Source organism: Equus caballus, chromosome 7, assembly GCF_041296265.1.
Source record: "Equus caballus isolate H_3958 breed thoroughbred chromosome 7, TB-T2T, whole genome shotgun sequence".
NCBI lineage: Eukaryota > Metazoa > Chordata > Mammalia > Perissodactyla > Equidae > Equus > Equus caballus.
This window is the reverse complement of record NC_091690.1, coordinates 75,304,128-75,324,661: the sequence shown is the minus strand read 5'-3', so window position 1 is coordinate 75,324,661 and position 20,534 is coordinate 75,304,128. Positions and strand designations below refer to the sequence as shown.

Sequence of the window (20,534 nt, the reverse complement as noted above, 5' to 3'; positions counted from 1 at the left end):
AATATCATTCATCTGAAAAGAAAGTATCCCTGCATTTTAGTTCTTTTTTTTTTTCTTTGAGGAAGATTAGCCCTGAGCTAACTGCTGCCAATCCTCCTCTTTTTGCTGAGGAAGACTGGCCCTGAGCTAACATCCATGCCCATCTTCCTCTCCTTTATACATGGGACGCCTACCACAGCATGGCTTTTGCCAAGCGATGCCATGTCTGCGCCCAGGATCCAAAACGGCGAACCCCAGGCAGCCGAGAAGCAGAATGTGCGAACTTAACTGCTGGGCCGCCGGGCTGGCCCCCTTAGTTCTTATTAGTAATCAAATTTAGGACTTTCTCTGAAGACAATTTACTTCAGAAATATTTGAGCGATTTCTCTACATAAGCCACTATACTTGGGAAACAAATGCATTGGGAGGTTCTTGAGGATAACTGTTGCTAGTAGGAGGATTATTATGTTTCAGACTGATCAGGGCTTTGTCAACTATGTCTCTTATCCTCAGAGTAAGTCTATTATTTTAGTGTCTCCTGTCCATCAGTAATGCTATGAGACTTCACAGATAAATATTTATCTTGAAGTTCACAAAAAATTGGAGCAAACATTTTTAAGGCAAAGCTATCTGCATGTAAAACTTGTCTGACACAATGTCTATCACTTAGTAATAGTTCCCAATGTTCTCTTTTATCCCTTTTTTTAAATGTCTACCCCTCCTTTTTTTCTCCTCTCAGCTTAAGCACCATCTTTTTTCATTTTCTTTTTTTTTTTGCTTACTGAGACTTTATTTATTTTTTATAGAGATAACATTGGTTTACAACATTATATAAATTTCAGGTGTATATCGTTATATTTTGATTTCTGTGATGACTACATTGTGCTCACCACTCAAAGTCTAATTGCCATCCATCACCATAAAAGTGCTATTTTACCCCTTTTTCCCTCCCCCTCTACCTTCCCCTTTTGTAACCACCAATTTATTCCTTGTGTATATGCGTTTATTTGTTGTTGCTATTTTTATTTCCTACATACAAGTGAAATCATGCATTATTTGACTTTCTCTGTCTGACTTATTTCACTTAGCATAATGCCATCCACATTGTTGTAAATGACAAGATTTCATACTTTTTTACAGCTGAGTAGTATTCCATTGTGTATATATATATACATATATATATATATATATATATATACATACATACTACATCTTTTTTATTCTTTCATCCATTCATGGGCACTTAGGCTGTTTCCAAGTCTTGGCTATTGTGAATAATGCTGCAAAGAACATAGGGATGCATAAATCTCATTGATTTAGTGTTTTTGTGTTCCGTGAATAAATACCCAGAAGTGGAATAGCACGATCATATGGTTCTGTGAGCCACTGTAGCAAATTCATCAAACTCACAGAGCGGGTTGTGGGAACTTCTGATATATGGCCAGAAGTCAGAAGTACAGGTAACAACCCAGATTAGTGACTGGCTCCCAAAGTCCAAGGAGGGGGTTGTGGGGCCCTCCCATCTGTGGCTAGTTGGTCAGAAACACAAGAGACATCCTGGACTTGTGATTGGCATCTGAAGAAGGGGCAGTGGCAGTCTCAGGACCGAGCCCTTAACCTGAGGGATCTGATGCTATCTCTGGTTAGATAGTATCAGAATTGAGCTGGATAATTTTAGGACACCCTGCTAGTGTCCTGAAAATTGCTTGGTGTTGTGCGGGAAGCCCCCACATACACATGTTGCAACTGAGTCTCAGAACTCTTTTAGTCATAATGTATTGAAATAGTTTCTAAAATTATATCAACAACTAATAAACATAAGATTCACATTGAAATGGATCAAAACTGTGGAGTAACTATGTATTCGTTATAGTTTTTAATATCGGTAAGAATGCAAATATACAATTAATTGTGATCCTTAGATTACAGGGAAATGACAGAGACAGCCAAAGTGAAAAACTTACCTTTCCACATCCTCAAATCAGAGAAAATCTTCACATAGAATTTATGGATAATGCCTGCTCTGAAAGAAGGAGAGAATCTTCAAATACCTACTCAGAGGGAGGAAATAATTCCCAAGATCAGTTCAGTTAAATGGAAATCAATTCAGTTTAATGAGATCTGATTAATAATGTTTGGATGTGTACTATTTGCCGGGAACTATGTGTGGTGCTGACAATGTCAAGATCATGAGACGTGATCTGTGATCTTAATGAACTTACTGCCTACTGTGGAAGGCAGACAAGTAAACAACAAATCATAGGACCATTGCGGTACTATCACAGAATTATAATGCAAGTTATAGTAGAGGAACATAGACTCTGCTTGAAGTCATCAGGAGGGAAGACTTCAAGGAGAAGATGCTCATGAGATGACCTAATTAGAGTTGACAAAGAGCTAATAATACTGTCTTAAAGAACCCTTGCATACTGTCACCCTAGGGATTTTGGAAGTGAGAGAGTGGCCAATACCCAGATCATGACATAACCAATGCTTTATCCTTTTAGGAAGGCAGCTCAGGTCTCCTAGAAGAGGATTTGTCCTTAATGACAACACATTAGTGTGTCATTCTGGAGGATGGACTAGTTGGAAAGTTTGTGTTTCTGATTCCTAATAGTCTAGAGAGTCTTCTGACAAAGCCCAAGCTTCTCCCTAAATTTCTCTAAGCAAAAAGAGGAGAAATTGATTTGCTCTATGAATCTTGGAACTGCATTGCCACTGATGAACTTAATTCCATAAAGAAAGAGAAAACTCTCAAATGTACCAAGTTAACTCAGTTGTCTGTGAAAAAATTCTATATTCGTAGGACAGCTGTTTATCTTACAGTATCAGAAAAAAAATGGATCCAGACAACACCAACACCTTAAAAATGAATAATCCATAGGAGTGCTCTCCATATTTCAGCATGGTAAGAGAGAAAGGATTCTTGCACTTCCTATACATGCCAACACAGACTCTCATAGATATAAAATGGCCTAGTCAACTGGACTACGGGCCAGCCATGGCAGGTGGCAAAGTTACAGACATAGTATGCTCTGTACAAGAAGATTGCATTTTTCTGCTTCCATACAAGATAGGATTTTTCACTGAACTATAAGAGAGGGTTAACAGTCAAGCACATATGACTTATTTTCTGTCCTTTTTTCATATTGCTTCCTGTAGAGAACTTGTGAGTAGAATCAGCTTTAGAAGCTCAAGGCCTGGTCTGAAAATGTTTGAAGTAAAAGACTAGAAATTGGAGAAACTACTTATCTGCTCTCTCAAAATCTAAATCCTGCCTTTTTCTTTGTTTCTTTTTCTTTTAGTTCTGGGTTCACTCTGGACCACGCAAAAAGAGTTATCTTGTAGTTCAGCCTGACTGTACAAAGGTTTTCACTGGACTAGGGATGGAAAGGGGCAAAGCCTGATAGTAAAAGGGGAATTTATTTGCAGGTCACTGCTCTTTATGTGGGTACTTTTTCCTGGGGACCTTATGGAGTAATGGGATTGTGAAGATAGTACCTATATTCCTAGTTCTCCTTGTCAATTAATACATCTGACTCTATTATCAATAGTCTGTTTGGAACAAATTCCTCATTCTTTTATTCCTTGATATAAGAAGTTTTTCAGAGTTGTATTTTCTTTGTTTATGTCTCAGACAAAATTGTTAAAAGGAGGGAGATGAGAATAATAGACCTATGTTGAAAATGTCATTTCAGGTCTGGGAGTAAATACTTTCCAACTGATTTATCATGCACACTCTCAATTCCTCTAAAATTGAAATCACCACCTTCTTCCTGATTGAAATCCCAGGACTGGAGCATGTTCACATATGGATCTCTGTCCCCATCTGTCTCATGTATTTAGTGGCCATCCTCGGCAATTGCACCATCCTCTTTGTGATCAGGGTGGAGCCCTCACTCCATGCACCTATGTACTATTTTCTTTGCATGTTGGCTGTCTCTGACGTGGGCCTGTCCTTCTCATCCCTCCCCACTATGCTGAGGATCTTTATTTTCAATGCTACAGGAATTTCCCCAAATGCCTGTTTTGCTCAAGAATTCTTTATCCATGGCTTCACAGATAGGGAGTCCTCAGTGCTCCTGGTCATGTCTTTTGACCGCTTTTTGGCCATACGCAACCCTCTGAGGTACAGCTCTATCCTCACCAATGTCAGAGTTGCCAAAATGGGCCTGGTGTTTCTCATTAAAAGTGTGCTTTTAGCGCTCCCATTTCCTTTCACCCTCAAAAGATTGACGTATTGTAGGAAAAGCCTACTTTCTCACTCCTATTGTCTCCATCAGGATGTCATGAAGCTGGCCTGCTCTGACAACACAGTGAACTTTTTCTATGGTTTCTTTGTTGCCCTCTGTATGATGTCAGACAGTGGATTCATTGCTGTGTCCTATGTATTCATCCTGAAGACTGTGATGGGAATTGGATCCAATAAGGAGAGGCTCAAAGGTCTCAATACCTGTGTCTCCCACATCTGTGCTGTGCTCATCTTCTATGTGCCCATTATTGCTTTGGCCTCCATGCATCGCTTTGGCAAGCACAAGTCCCCAATGGCCATGATTCTCATTGCTGACATTTTCTTGCTAGTGCCACCTCTGATGAACCCCATTGTGTACTATGTGAAGACGTGACAAATCCGTGAGAAGGTTCTGGGGAAACCGGGTCTAAAATAAATATTTTGGAAAAAGTGAGGCAGTATCAGCCAGGATCAGAGAATAAAATAATATCTTTCTAAGCAAAGTGTTAGGGAATTTTCATTATTATATTTCTTAATCATTCTTATAATTAGTACAACGTATGGGCTGGACACTGAGGTCTATGAACTTAGGACAGACAGGGGCATTGAGAGGTGTGTATGGGACAATTTTGCATTACTAAAATCATGAATCAATATGCTAATACGCAATTCTAGTTACACTGTTTATAGCATACAAATAAACACACATAAATGTAGAGATTGTGCCCCCTTATAGAGAATGCATACTAAAGAAGCTGGAGGTTAAAGGATGTTACCCCAATGCAGTTACTGATTTTCTTTCAGGCAGCCTTCAGACATGTTGTATTTGTTGAGGGGCCTTCAGTCTATTTAATGCAAATTCTTGATTTTCAATTTAGGTGAAAGGAGTCTATTGTCAAGTGTGAATTGGTTAAAGATTTTCTCTGTTTGCTCTTTCCTTAACAATCAAATAAGGACAGCCAGTGATTTTTGCTTACCTTAGAGCTCTCATAGCTTTGAATCATGACAATAAACTCTCACATAATGTTCTTTAGACCGACCAAATTTTCTCTTTATGTTACAACAGGGTTCCAAGAAGTCATAGTTAATAAAAGGAGAACAGAGGGACAATTCTGCTATTGGTAAGAAATAGGAAAGCTAGTAGTACAGTAATTTTTAAAGCACTGATATTCTTGATTAACTGTTCTAAAATATTGGTTCTAAAATAATGGCTCTCCTGCTTGTATAGGTGCTTAGTATTTTGAACTATGATATGTTCAATTGCACTAAATAACCTAGAGATAATTTTAAAGTAGCAGAAAAATGACCATATATTAAGCAACATAAAATCATATTCGTGTGTATGTAGTTCAGCTAAAAGTTTAGAAAACATAAATAGGCAACTAAAGATGATTGGCTATCTTAAATTATTTTCTGTAAAATTCATTTGTTTCATGTTCATTTTTTATCTGTGAGTACTTAGCAGCAAAGGTATAAAACATAAAATTTAGAATAAGTCAACCAAACTTTAACAATTTTTTACTATGAATTGGGAGAAAACTATTATTAATAAACTTCAATGTTATCCTGCCTGAGTTGAACTCACAGATAATTACTATTATTTCTGTTTCAAAAAGCCATTTTGAAGGAGTTATTCTCTGAATATTAAATATTCTTAGAGATATTCTGTCCCCAGGTGAATTGAACTGAGTTTTTGTTGTTCAATGGCTGACCCCATTTATCTGCCATAGCTTCATCAGGGAGGGGGGAACAACCTTTCATGACTCTTCCCAGGTTGTTTCCAATTATATTATAATTATGAGTTCACATGTCTGTCTCTCTTGCTTATATTTTGTTTCCTTAAAATAATTGCATCCATCAAATTTATTGGCATATCTCCAGTACTTACACAATGCATATAAATGACATCTGGATAGTAATCTGACACCTTTCTTAACTCATTTTGAAAAATAAACAAACAATCATAACAACAATAAAAAATCCTTTCATAACTCAGGATATGAAGATAAACTACAAGCACACAACACATCTAGAATGAAAGAAAATCTATTGCCCAAATCGGTAAGGATTAACAGAAATTTTAAGTCAAAGAACCTGTCCTGAGAAAACAGCTCATATCTTATTTAACAAAAAAAAGCAAACAGGTTGTCAAGAAAGAACCAAGAAAAACACTCATCCTCCTTTTAGTATTTGCCCTCAACTTAGAAATTTAAATCTTTCACAGAAAGAAGCTGTTCAAGGTCTAAGATGTCAATAAATGTCATTTCTGGATCATAAGAGTGACTAGGCTAAAAGTTTTCTGTTTTCCTCAATTATCATACAGGTTTAATGCATTGCCGATTAAGCTTCCAGTAATATTTCTTTGAGAATTTACTGAAATAATTCTAAAAATAGATTTATGAGAGTAAACTGGAAAATATAAGATAAAAATATATAGAAACTATAATGAGCTCCATGTGATACTGACTTTTATTAAATAGCTATAAAATTGTGTATAGTCTGGTCAACAAATCAATGGGAAGAATGAAGAAATAATAAACATACTGCAATATACCATCCATGGTATATTGCATAAAACAATATATAATGAAGGAACATTAAAATATCATTTTTTATTTTGCTTTCTTTTATTGAGGTACAACCTACATATAATGTTATATTAATTTCAGTTTTACAGCATGATGATTCCATATGTGTATATATTGCAAAATGATTACCACGGTAAGTCTAGTTAACATCTGTCATCATACATGGTTACAAAATTTTTGAAAATAGATTACATAAATAATACTAGTAGAAAAAATTACTACCTATTTAGAAAACCATGTTTGTGTATCATGTGTTATCAGACACAAAAATAAACTAAAATAAGAACTAAGTTCAAAGATAAGTTAAAATTCTATTTAAATATAAGTAAATAAATTAAATCATCACTAGATGGGAACAATTTTCAAGGAAAATAACAAATATTAAAAACAGAAAGGAAAAGTGTTACATTGTTTTACTAAAAAGCTATTAGGTATACGAATAATATTTAAATAGTTATAATTTAGAAGATAATAACAATAAGGTATATTCAGTGCTTACCGGGTACCAGATATCGGGCTAGATATTTATCTATACTAACTTCACTAACTTTTGCAAGAACATGGGAAGGTAGATTTTATTACATGCCTCTGTTTTGTGAATTAAGTTAAAGCTTTTAGAAGTTAAACCACTTTTTCAAGGACACAGAACTATAAGGTGTTACAAGCTTTAATCTAAATCTGGGCGATATGTTTCCAGGGCCTACAGCCCCATCCACTACACTAGACTATAATTTTGCTTCCTTCTAAATTTAATAACTCATATTCTAGGAAACTAAGAACATAATCAGAGTTGTGATCAAGTACGTCCTTATCAAACTACATATCAAGAGTTATTTTCTATGATAAAAATACTGGAAACTACTGAAATGTCAAGTAACAGGAAATGGTAACATAAACCGTGATATACAAATATTATTAAATATTATTCACCTATGCAACACAGCATCAACAACTTGGTGATATTTGCTAAGTGCTGTATTAGGTGTTAAGGATTAAATGAAACATAAAACAAGGAGCTTACAGGCTGCTGATGGAAGAACAAGTAAATGAATAATTAAATCCACTGAGTAAAGTGTGGTAAGTTTAAGCTTGAGTGTGAGAAAGGACAAACAAAAGAATGGCAGCTTGCCCATTTTAGCAACGAATCAAAGGTGAGCTTCCTAGAGGAAGTAAATTATAGTATAAAATATAATTTAATAGAAAATAATGAATAATATCAAACAAATTGTAATAATAGTATATATGATAATAGAGTGTACATTATTATCTTAGTTCACAAATATATGTGTGTGTGCGTGCAAGTTAGCTTATTAAAAAAGACTAGGTCATATATCATAAAATCTCTCATTAGTAGGATTGTGAATGATTTTTGTTATCCTTTTAATACTTTCCAAATGTCTCAATATATTTGAAAAATTGTAATTATATATAGTATATATACATGTGTGACATTTATAATTAATTATGTAATTATAATTAAATACATTCCTTGAAATAACAACAAAACAGAAATTCACGTCCTATTAACAATTACCATAGGGATGAGGTACACTGATGAAAATGTGTTTGGTATTGAGAAGGCAAGTGGCATTTTAAACCAGATATGAAAAGTACGTTTGGAGTAATAAAAGATTAATGCACATATGGCTGACTGCTTTAGATACTGATGATCATAAAACTGGAAGAATGATTGCACATTTCTACAATTGTTCATCTAAAATCTTTAGAATTGAAAATTTTTAATACTTTATAAAAGCCCCACAACCCTTGAGGCATTACACTGTCTTCAAGTAAAGTTATATTTCTGAAGTGAAATGTGTGAATATTCATTCAGTGTGCGATAAATAACGACCATAAATATATTCACGTTAGTTCAGGTTAGCTTTTGTTGCCAATAAGTTTTGGCAATGAACTTATCAAATTAAAAAAAAGAAACAAAAAACTCTGTTTCCAGATGTTTTTAAATTCATGGATTATGCATAGAGTTGTGGAGCTGCAAAGGAAAACTTTTAGAAAGATCTTCCAATGAAGCAACGAAAGAGCCATTGATATTGGTAAAAGCTAACGAGGAAAAGTTTGAATGGCCAGATTAGGACGTGGTCTGGGATGTCTACTCTGCCACAGGTTGATTTCGGGGTCAGAGTCTCTGTTGTAGTGTGACGCTCTCTAAGGAAAATTCCCTTTTCTTTCTCCTATTTTATGGTTCTTCATCCCCACTGGCCTTTCTTAGCTGTCTACAAGCTCTCTTCCATCACTAGGCACAGCAACGTCTGGGCTCAAAAACATAAATATTGAAAAATATTGTTTGGCATTTTATATCATTCCCCATAGTCCCCAGAGATTACCATGTAACCTTACCGGGCACTTCTAATATACTCAAGTCTGACAATTTTCTCTGCCCCACTCCTATTCCTCCAATTCTTATCTAAATTAAGATATCTAAAATCTTTGCCTAAATTCACAAATTCTCTTACTTAAGTCTCTTTCCTTAAGGTTGTTTTATTCTGGGTTTACTAAGATGCTGTCTGTCTAAGAAAAAGTCTTCTATTCTTAATCCTTGTTCTGAAACAAGATATCTAGAAACTAGGTGCACTTGGGACTCAAACTTTTGTATGTTAGCCATATTTTGTCCCGTTGAAAAGGATAGAATCAAAGGGACATTTATTTGGTAGCAACATGAGGATGGACAATTGAAATTTGAAATACTGAACGGTGGTATAATGGAATACAAAGACTTCCCACAAAATGCATAAGGCCAAGAGAGGTTCTTGCTTTAACACTGGCCTCCGAGTCTGAAAAACTGAACTTTATTTCCAATTGCACTATTTTCTGGATAGTCCCACACTGGTTTTTTACCTCTTAAAATACTGATTTCGACACCCTCTTGCGTGATGTTTAAGCAACACGAGGGAGATATCAAAAGCACTTGAATATCCTGCATAAAAAAGAAGTTGTACAAATAATTGTAACTATAGATGATAAATGGAAATCAGTGTTAATGATTAGAGAAAATGGGATGGGTTTCAGGTAAAGCAGAGTCATAAAGTTGTCAGTGCTTGAGCTGAACAGAAAGCTGAGGCAAACAAACCAGAGTTTGGGAGCGGTATTCCTTGTCTGCCAGCAGTAGAAAGTCGATGTAGAGGGAGGAGACATGTGGCTCAGGTCAGAATATCTTCCTGGTCCACTGTACTCGGACAACAATTATCCTAAGTGGAAGAAAAGTTTCATAACTCTGCGTGTGAAAAAAAAGTTAGGAGAATTCTCCCAACATCCTATCAACCTTATACTGAGGTTACTTCACAAAACTAATATTGTTAATCAAGGTAATCCAAAGGTTCCTTATTAAAAAGTGTCAAAGTCACTGTGCATTTCTACAGTGAGAAGTATACCAAAAGGTTGTGTTGCCTAACAGCTAGGTAGAAAATTAACAATCCAAGAAAAGAGGGCAAAAAGAAAAAAGGTGCAGTCCTAAGACAGAGCAGACACTAAAGAGGGGCTATGGAATGAGAATCAGAACTGTATTAGAATATCTAGGAAATGGGAAAAATAATGAAAGGTGGCATGTGAATTTGTATATTGGACTCATTGGAGGTATAACTAATAGAATTGTGAAATTCACAATTGGAATTGTGAAAGTTTCACTTTTGCTAAGGAGAAAAGGGATTAAAGAAAAGATAGAGGTTCTGAGAGTGCATCTGTAAGGACACGGGGCTCTCTAGAGGTGACTATAGGAACTGAAACCAGTGTGCAAGAATTTCCCGGTTTAAATTACAAATTTCTATGTGCATGCCTTTACGTACACGTGCAACTTTTCCATTTACCAGCTCAAGGAAAAATCTTCATTGCACCCTGGGAAATTTGACCACAGAAACAAATGATTTTGTTCAGCTGAATGCAAAAACAAAATTATTGTCATTTATTTTTGGTCTAAGAATTATTGTTTTTAAGCAGATGATTAAATTGGAATAAAATGATCTTATTGTGCTTTCAGTACATGCAGAAGTCCATGTAATTGTTTTAAATTTTTGAGGGACATATACACAATTAATTTGGTTTTGAATTGTAGGGTTTCTTTTAAATTCTTTGGCAAGCTTAGGGGAAAAATTAATCTCTTCTTCCTGTCCTACAATTTAATGGAAATTGCCTCAGTAACCAAAATGCCTAAGGATGACATGGACTCAAATCCCTTTCCTACTCAAATACAATTTATGTACTAGCAAGTTCTCCACTTCCATCCCACTCTCCTCTGAGATCTCTTCACATTGGGGCCCCGTGAACACTTAGACTGGAACAGCCGGAGCACAGCCCGGCGGATTGTCCTGGTCTTCAAACTATAAATGATAGGGTTCAGTACAGGCGGTAAGAGCAAATAAATATTGGCCAAAACACTACAGATCACCCTTGGGGTGGAGCTGAGGAGGCGGTGTGTAAAGGACAGGCTGATCATCGGCACGTAGAAAACAGTGACAGCACAGATATGACACACACAAGTATTGAGAGCTTTTTGTTGCTTCTTAGGGGCCACAATGCTCAGGACAGTACGCAGAATCAGGACATAGGAAAAAAGAATGAACAATAAGTCAGTGCCAGTCAGGTAGAGCTGAAGAAACATGCCTAAAAAGCTACTGATCCAGGGGTTGGAATATGTGTATTTGATCACATCTGAATGGTAGCAAAATGGGTGGGAAAGTTCCTGGCCTCCATGAAAGGATACACTCTTCAAGGCTAGAGTCATGGGAAAGATGAAAATTACTTGTCGCATGCAGATGACCAATCCAATCATCATGATTATCTTATCTGTGAGGACAGTGGCATACTTCAGTGGGTTACAAATAGCCATGAAGCGGTCAAAGGCCATGGCTACCAGCACTGAGGACTCCAGGAAGGAGAAGCTATGTACAAAAAACATTTGAATGAGGCAAGCTTTAAAACTGATCTCCCTGGCATGAAACCAGAGAACCCCAAGCACAGTGGGGAGGGTCGAGACGGTCAGACATAGATCAACAGCTGACAGCATGGAGAGGAAATAGTACATGGGCTTGTGGAGACTCCGCTCAACAATGATGACAAACAGGATCATGCTGTTTCCCAAGAGGGCGACAGTGTAGAGACAGCAGACAGGGATGGAGATCCAAACATGAGCAAGTTCCAGCCCAGGGAACGCAGTGAGGAGGAAGTTTGAGGAGGAGGAGGTGGTGTTATTGTAAATTACCATGGTCGGTTGGGGACAAGCCCTGAAAAGAGAAACAATAACGATAGTGATTGTCATTTTGATCCTGTTTTCAAGCCGTAATTCTTTTATAAACTCTTCCCAAAGTACACAATTCTTTCTCTGTATTCCAAACCCCCAATGTAATTATAGTACCTATCACATAATTCTACAGGATCTTGAATTTTTCTTGTCAGAATCTGGCCCCATTTTTCTCCCTCTCTCTATTATAACCATCAATCTCTCTAGGCTCATCCCCACCCTATTGCCCAGATTCATCCTGATTTGAAGTAGGAAATGCTTATAGACTTATGTCACATGCATGCACCCACACCAACAAAACAACAGCAATCATAATTACAACCAATGAGTCTTTGTATTAAGTCTCCAAGCTATATAAGTTTCTCCAGAAATAATGGAGACACATCTGAGAGCCACTGGGCACCTGTGGTGGCATACTCCATGATGTCCTTTCTAGAAGTTGGTCTGGGATATCGTATTCAGAGTTATTCTTGTACCCAAATCATTAGCCACCCTCTTCTAGCAGATTGTTAGGAGTCTCCTTTTGGTATCAGGGTTTCTTTATTCCTTTTTCTATAAGGGAATAGTTCCTATAATTCCTCCATTCCCCACTCCACATGTGTATGGGACTTAGATTCATCTTGTGCTCTAATTCTATTTCTCTGTGTACTTTTCCAGGTCTACTGAAATAACTGGGTCTTGTTCTCCTTTTCTCCATCTTACACGTTGGGGTACTTGTTTCTCGTCCTTCCCATGGATATCTTGCATGTGACTTTGAACTAACTCACTGTGAGTAGAGTGCCCTAATGAATCTTATGAAAAAAATCCAAACAATATTCTGAAATTCAGGATGTTAGGCATCCTAATCTAGGCATAGTAGATAAGACTTGACAAAACAGCCATGTGAAAGGCTTGGGAAGCAGTCAGCGGCATTTGATAAATCATTTTTGTAAAAAGCATGAACAAGATAGAAATAGAGACTAACAGCTAAAAGAGAATCACTCAGGGACAGGCACATTGAGGTGACATCACAAATTGGAATATCAGGTACTTCACTGCGTGAGAAAGTCCATAGAATGGCACTGCAAAGAAAACAGAGATGGTGTCATATGGGAGGCAGAATCTGGAATCTAAATTTAAAAGGACCATTACAATTCTATTCAGGACTTTTTCACTGAGTGCTGATGTCATCATTGTTGATTTTTAAATTTTTACTTAGGACATTTAGTCATCAAAAGAACTAATGAGGGATGATATACCTATCCCAGTTGTCATGTGTATATGATCAGCCATGAGTATTCTTATTTTTTAGTAATCTAGCCTTTCTGCACTGGTGACAGAGTGGATACAAAGGATTTTCCAGTACCAGACTCTGCAGTTGCTATATAAGGATAAACATGAAGGGTTGTTAGTTATTGTCTCCCCCTTCTCTAGTCTACTGAGGATAGGGATAGAAATAATCACTTGTTACTCCAAAGGGGAAAAAAAAAGCTAGTTGATTTTTCTGCTATAATAATTAATATTATTATATGTGGTTGAGAAAGAACACTAAGAATCAGGAAAACTAGTGCCAAATGAAATACGGATTATGAACATGCTGAGTTAAATCAACTACTCAGACTCTGAAGGACTATTTTAGTGCCAGTTACTGTGATGACATCCACAGAGAAAGAAATGAGTAAAGAACAGTTTCTGCATTCAAAACTCTCTCAGCCTAGTGGAACGAATAATGTGAAAAGCCAAGGCAAAATACTAATGAAAGGGTATTATACTATGGGGAAATGAGGGAAGACTAGCCAGATAAGAAAACCAAAAGCTGTTGAGATTTCTGATTCATTCTTCTTCTTCTCAATCTGACAAACATGAATATTAGGGAGTGAATCTCCTTCTCTGTGATAACCATCCAAAAATCTCTCTTCAGCAGGAAATCAATCTATTGACTCTCCTTCAACAGTGCTTTAGTAAAATGCTTTTTATAGCACTAAAATTCTCTTGCTTGATCACGTTTCTTTCTCCCTCTAGATTACTGGCTCCCTGGGAATATAAAATATATGTGTTCACCTTTTATTTTCTCCAGAGACAAGCACAAGTGATTGGTACCTTAAAAACTCAAAAATCTAATTTACATTAGATGTATTGATGGATGGAGAAATAAATGATAGGTGATAGAGAGATGGATAAAGACTAGATGAGAAATATAAATAGAGCCTGGAAGTTTTGGAGGAAGGATAAGTCAGAGGGAAATCATTTCCCTAGACACCAGGGGACCTAAGGAGAGTAAACCTCCCCTCGCAGATTAGGGGAAGAAGGAGGGTAGGTTAAGGGAAAAAGAAAAGAATTAAGATTTCTTGTATATGTCCATATTTGCTTGCCATCTTACATAAAATTTTATATAATCCCAGGAAAAAATGATATAGATGTTTCTCTCCTATTTTAAAGAAAGGAAATGGACCCGGCAAGGTAAAATAGTATATCAAAGGTAAAATAGATACAGATTCAAAATTCAAAACCAGATTCACCAACTCCATAGTCTACTATATGCCGTTAACCCATAGGCCATTAGAGAAGCCAGGCTTATGAGAGAAGTTGAACATTAGGACAGTCTAATTTTCTTCTTTTAAAATACAAGAATTGTTTATATTCTATTGTATATCTATATAATTTAGTGGAGGGATAAGGATAAGAAATAAATAACGGAGAGAACATTGTACTCCTGGATTATTTAAGGAAGAATATTTGTGAAGTCAGTCCATGTGTTTTAAAGATGCATGTGAATGCTCACATACGTTTGTATTGTATATACAGATGTATCTAGAGAGGAGTTTAGGAATGGAAGAGTAATCAAGAGATAAGATAACTATAAAGCAGACACCAGTTATCTTTTCTTTTTTGAACTGTATCTCATAAAGGACAAAAATATGACACTGGATGATTTAAAGGGGTAGGAGGAAAGGAGACAATGGCTCATCTTGCTGCTGAAGAACTTGTTTCCTAGGGAATGCAAATATGTTGACAGGAGAAGGATGAGAGAAAAGTTGAGAAAGCTGAGAGCTTTCTCTCCAAATCCAGTAAGCTGATACACTCTGGAACCAGCTGTAGGACAAAATTCAGTGCCTCAACTTATTAAGATTTTCTCTGCACTGTTCACTAAACAAAAGAATATGCTAGTGCTTTCTATCTTCAGTTCTCCATATGACTAGCCAGAAAGAAACTAACATCTACCAATTTATATACAGAAGGCTAGATTAAATCACTTGGATAAGATCTACCTAATTCAGTAAGTTGGTGATCCAAAGGTCAACCTCCCTGCTTTCTGGTATCAACAATGGTGTAGACCCATCCTCTTCACTTACCAATCCCCACCTTCCATTCATTTCTCAACACTGAAATCTATTCTCTCCATAATGTGGAACCTACCCTGACAGCTCCAGGCCATGTTACCCTGAACCCCCAGCCCTGCTTCTAAATCTCTACACCTCTTCATGCTTGGACTTTTCATTTGACTGTTAATAATGAAGTATGACTGATATTGGTAGTTCGTATATGCAAGTGTCATCTCTTATCTGCCTGGAGTGTGAGTTCCTTAAAAGTTTGTGGTGGATACCTGCTTTTCTTCTCTCAATGCTAGCTGCTGAAGTAGGATCTGGAATAACAGAAAGCTTCAATAAGTAATTCTGACTATTGCTGAAAGGTCATGGCCATGAGGAGAGAGTTCAAAGTCATATCTCCTTTTTTATTTCTCTTTCTGTTCCTTCTTATCCTCCATCTCCATTTCTCAGTTTGTTCTAGGCTCCATTACACCCCTCCATTTCTTCATCCCACATTCCTTGTAGCTCCCATCATTTAATTGCTCTTCTCCCTTTCCTCCTTCTCCTAGGGTTCCTCACTCTTTAATCTCTTCCCCTTCCATCCATCCATGCACTCTTCTTACCTGCTTACATCAGCAAGAGACACCATCAACTTCTCTTCAATCTCCTCACAAAGCAGGAACTAAACCAGCTCCCAAGGGTGAGGGCTTTATAGGAAGCTCAGTAGAGTCACCAGGAAACAGAGAGCTATCTTCATTAGTGAGCGAACTTGTTGAAGCAAGAGTTATGGGACCCATAGGAACATATTCCTCTGTAGCAGCACAGACACATCTCCCTGACACAGCTTCAAACCCTGCTCCCAGCCCCAAGCAAACGCCATACATCAGGGGCTGTAAGCAGAGCCCTAGCCCTGGGGGCTGACAATAATGGGTGTCTTCAAAATCTTCCTGCCTGGGTCAGATAACTATAACCATTCTTCTTCACCCCGCCTTAGGCTACAGATTCTCAGCCAGGGAGCCAGAGTAGGATCAGGAGAGTGCAAAGTCATCGGTCTGTTCTCTGCTCCAATATGTACTCTTCCTAACTGGTCTTGTTGTCCCCCTGGCCTTTCCCAGGTTCCTCTTCTACCCAAGAACCCCTCCTAAGAAGTCATCCTATTAACTGAGTCACATCTGTAGCCCATCTACTTTTCTAAGCATAATTAACCTAGCATTTGATGAACTCATAAGACGTCAAAAATTGCACTATACCCTTTAAACGTGTCATATTTATTCATTATCAAGTTAAGTTACAAAATTCTTTAAGAATTAAGTATTATTCTCCATTATTTTATAGATGAGAAGATTGAAACTCAGAGAGGTTTTAAATAACTTTACCCACCTAAAAGTTAGGAAGTTACAGAGCTGGTATTTAAGCCTATGTCTATCTTACATCAAATCTCTTAATTTTAACCAATATGCTATACTGCCTTCTGTGGTCAACAGCTTCCATTCATCTCTTCAGAAACTGTGGTTGTAATACATGGTCCTCAATCTGTCCATCCTGTAGATTGCTTGATTCCAAACTGCATGCCCACATCTAGTTTAAGCCTCATTTAGACCAGAATTCACTTCTCCATAGTATGCAATGAATTAATAATTCTAATCATATCTAATAATCCCCAACTTTTTATCCTCCTTGAAACATTTTCCCATCTACATTCTTATTATATCTTTATCAGGCACACTGAGCAAAAATGTCTATCCCAGTAATTATCTAGAGAGATTAAGTAACTCCATAAAGTTATGCAGCAAGTAATGTTCAGACTCACATGTAAACATCACCCCTGTACATTGGTTCTCATCAGCAAAAATGAGTGACTCTGGAAATTTCAAATTAGACTTACTAATATTAAATGAGACAGAGAGGTTAGGAAGCATGAAATAACTCTCATTTTTTTAATTAAGATTTTATTATTTTTCCTTTTTCTCCCCAAAGCCGCCTGGTACATAGTAGTATATTTTTAGTTGTGGGTCCTTCTAGTTGTGGCATGTGGGATGCTGCCTCAGCATGGCTTGATGAGCAGTGCCATGTCCGCGCCCAGAATCCGAACTGGAGAAACCCTGGGCTGCTGAAGCTGAGCGCACGAACTTAATCACTTGGCCATGGGGCCGGCCCTGAAATAACTCTTGATAAAGCATAGTTTTAATTCATTTATTAATTTAAAAAACACATATTGAGTGTTCACCATATGGTGAGCTACATTAAGTACTTGAGATAGACTTAAGTGAAATAAAAAGTGTTCCTATTCTTCTGAAGTCTGTAGAATAGCAGGGAAGATATGCTGTTAGGTAATAATAGTACAGTGTGAGAAACTCTAACATAATAAAAGTCATGTCAGAAAAGCTTCTGGACAGAAACGAGGTTGAAAATTAAAATCTAAAGTGTATATAGAGTTCCCTATTCTTCCAGCTCACTGAATGCACTGTGCTCTCATACTTTTCACCTGCTATTTTCTTTTTAATATTTTTCTCTCCTGCTTCCAACCAATTGCACACACATAACTTATTTTTATAAAAAATACTCTAAGAACATGAAAGTAGGACAAAAAACAAAAGAAAATAAATGTTCAGCATTGAATATTGGAGTGATTATCATGGAGCACAAACAGTCTGAGAATTTTTCTTGAAAATGTTGTTAAAGAATGGCATACAAAGAAATACTACTCAGCAACAAAAAGGAACAAAATACAAAACACAAAACAGTGTGAGTGAATCTCAAATGCATTATGCTAAGAAGCCAGACGTGGAAGACTACTATGAAGAGTTACAGGCATGGAGAACAAATCAGTTCCTGTCAGGGATTGGGTAGGGAGGGAGGGGTTCACTATAAACAGGCACCATGAGGGAATTTCAGGGAGTGACGTGATTTGTCTGCATCTTTGTGTCAGTGGTGGTTACATGATTCTATGCATTTGTCAAAACTTAATAGAACTATATACCAAAAAGAGTAAATGTTATTGTATATAAATGTTGAAAAGTTGTTATACACCATTTCAAGAAAGAAAAGTTCACATTTTTACTTAAGTTATCTGTGATAAATTCTTGCTTTCATCAAAATCACTATGCAACGGCACATCAAACCCACTAGCTTTATACAGCTCAATACAGTAGCTACTAGCTACATGTGACTATTTACATTTATGTTCCAATTAATTAAAATTAAACAAAATTTAAAAATCCAGTTCGTTGGTTGCACTAACAAAGTTTCAAATGCTCAATAGCTACATGTGGCTAGCGGTTTTTGTGTTAAACAACAGAGATTTAGAACATTTTCCTCACTGCAGGAATTTCTACTGGACCGTGTTGCATTTGATATTCTTCTCTGACTGGATTGCATTTGCACAGAAGTCATGGACAACATTAAGGGCCAATCTTGCCCCCAGAGAACACTCAGACAAGCCGCTGCCAGATCTGCTTGGTCCTGACACTCTACACAACAGGACTGAGCACAGGAGGGAGCAGTAGGTAGATATTGGCCATAGGCATGTGTATTACTGGTGACAAATGCTTCCCAAAGTGGTGAATCACAGCCATGCGAATGAGAGGCACATAGAAGAGCAGCACTGCACAGATATGAGAGAGGCAGGTGTTGAGATCTTTGAGTCTCTCTTCCTGGGGAGCATTGCCCAGCACTGCCTAGAGGATTAGAAAGTAAGAAACCAAAAGGATCAAGGCATCTAGTACAATAATGAGGATCACAGCCAGCAGGCCATAGATGCTATTGACACGGGTATCAGTGCAGGCAAGCTTCACGGCATCCTGGTGGAGGCAGTATACATGGGAGAGGATGTTGGAGTGGCAGAAAGTTAGACTTTCGGTGACGAATGTCACAGGGAGCACAGCCCCCACACTCTGCAGCAGGACTACAGCTCCAATCTTGCCAATGGCTCCATGAGTGAGAATGCTAGCACTGTGCAAAGGGAAGTGAATAGCCACAAAGTGATCAAAGGCGACGGCCACCAGAACACCTGATTCCACTTCCCCAAAGGTATAGATAAAGAACAGCTGAGTGATTCAGGAGTCAAAGGTTACTGAATGCCAGTTGAAACAGTGAACACCAATCATGGTGGGCATGGAAGATAGTGAAAGGCTGAGGTCCGTGGCAGCTAGCATAGCCTGAGAATAATGCATGGCCTCACGGAGACTGCTCAAATTTGATGACAACAAGGGTGAGGATATTACCCAGGAATATGTTACTGTAAAGAAAACAGACAAGCGAGACTATCCAAAAGTCTTTCTCTGGAATCTCAGTCAGGGTGGAAGTCTTGTGTTTATGAGTAGTTTGATTGAATGGTGACATACTGGAATGGATGTTTGACTAGACAAAAAGAGAACTCATTAAGTCAAACCGCTTCAATTAGAATCAGTGGCGATAAGTATTGAGATGGTAGCCATAAGAGGGAATGACAAATATTTTAACACACTTTTGTTTACAGTCTGATACAGAAACTGATACTGATGGCCTTGCCCGATGAGGCAATAATTCCATTACTGACTATATGCTAAAATAACTCAGAGAAAGAAAAAAAAATCCCTCCATCAACCCCTGCACTCAGTAGGGATAGAATTCATCTGGAAACATCAAGGACTTAGCTAACTTGCTTCCTTGCTAAGGAAGAATTTGGTCTGGTACATTTATGTGGGTGATGAACACCGATGCCAGTAACCAGAATGGAAATATTAGCAAGCAGAAACATGACATAATGACTGTCCATAAACACAGATATGCAGATATTTGTGTATGTGTGTGTATCTTGATTGCGATCTGAAATTGTTGTGATTTAGACATGATCCCCTTGGGGGCTCAATTTCTCCACCTGCATGATGTGGGACAGAGGAAAACGGAAACTCTTTAAGGACTTTAAAGCTCTGACCACCTACATTCCTAGGAGTGTATGGACACTAAAAGGACCTGCGTTTGCAGCAGGTGATGGAGGGAAAAGTTACTTTGGCTCCCAAGGCAGCCTTTAGAAGGAACCACAATGCAGGCAGAATAATGGTCTTCAAGGACGTTTACATCCTAATTCTTGAAACCTGTGCCTATGTTAGCTTGCATGGCAAGAAAGACTGCGGATGTCATTTAAGGATCTTAAGATTGTGAGTTTACCCTGGATTACCCAGGTAGGTCCAATCAATCATATGAGTCCTTAAAAGTGA

At 37.5% G+C, this 20,534-nt stretch overlaps 2 protein-coding genes and 1 pseudogene across 2 annotated transcripts; 1 reads left to right on the top strand and 2 right to left on the bottom strand.

Annotated features, from left to right (window-relative positions):
- Positions 1-3,710: 3,710 nt before the first annotated feature.
- OR51A6 (olfactory receptor family 51 subfamily A member 6) lies at positions 3,711-4,604 on the top strand. The gene has a single exon (NM_001391318.1). The coding sequence runs from the start codon at positions 3,711-3,713 to the stop codon at positions 4,602-4,604; it is 894 nt and encodes a 297-aa protein (NP_001378247.1).
- Positions 4,605-11,004: 6,400 nt separating this feature from the next.
- On the bottom strand, positions 11,005-12,013 carry OR51T6 (olfactory receptor family 51 subfamily T member 6). Its single transcript, XM_014741586.3, is given in 2 exon segments — positions 11,005-11,055; positions 11,057-12,013. Coding segments are annotated over 2 exon segments (1,008 nt in total).
- OR51H14P (olfactory receptor family 51 subfamily H member 14, pseudogene) lies at positions 18,768-19,623 on the bottom strand (annotated as a pseudogene).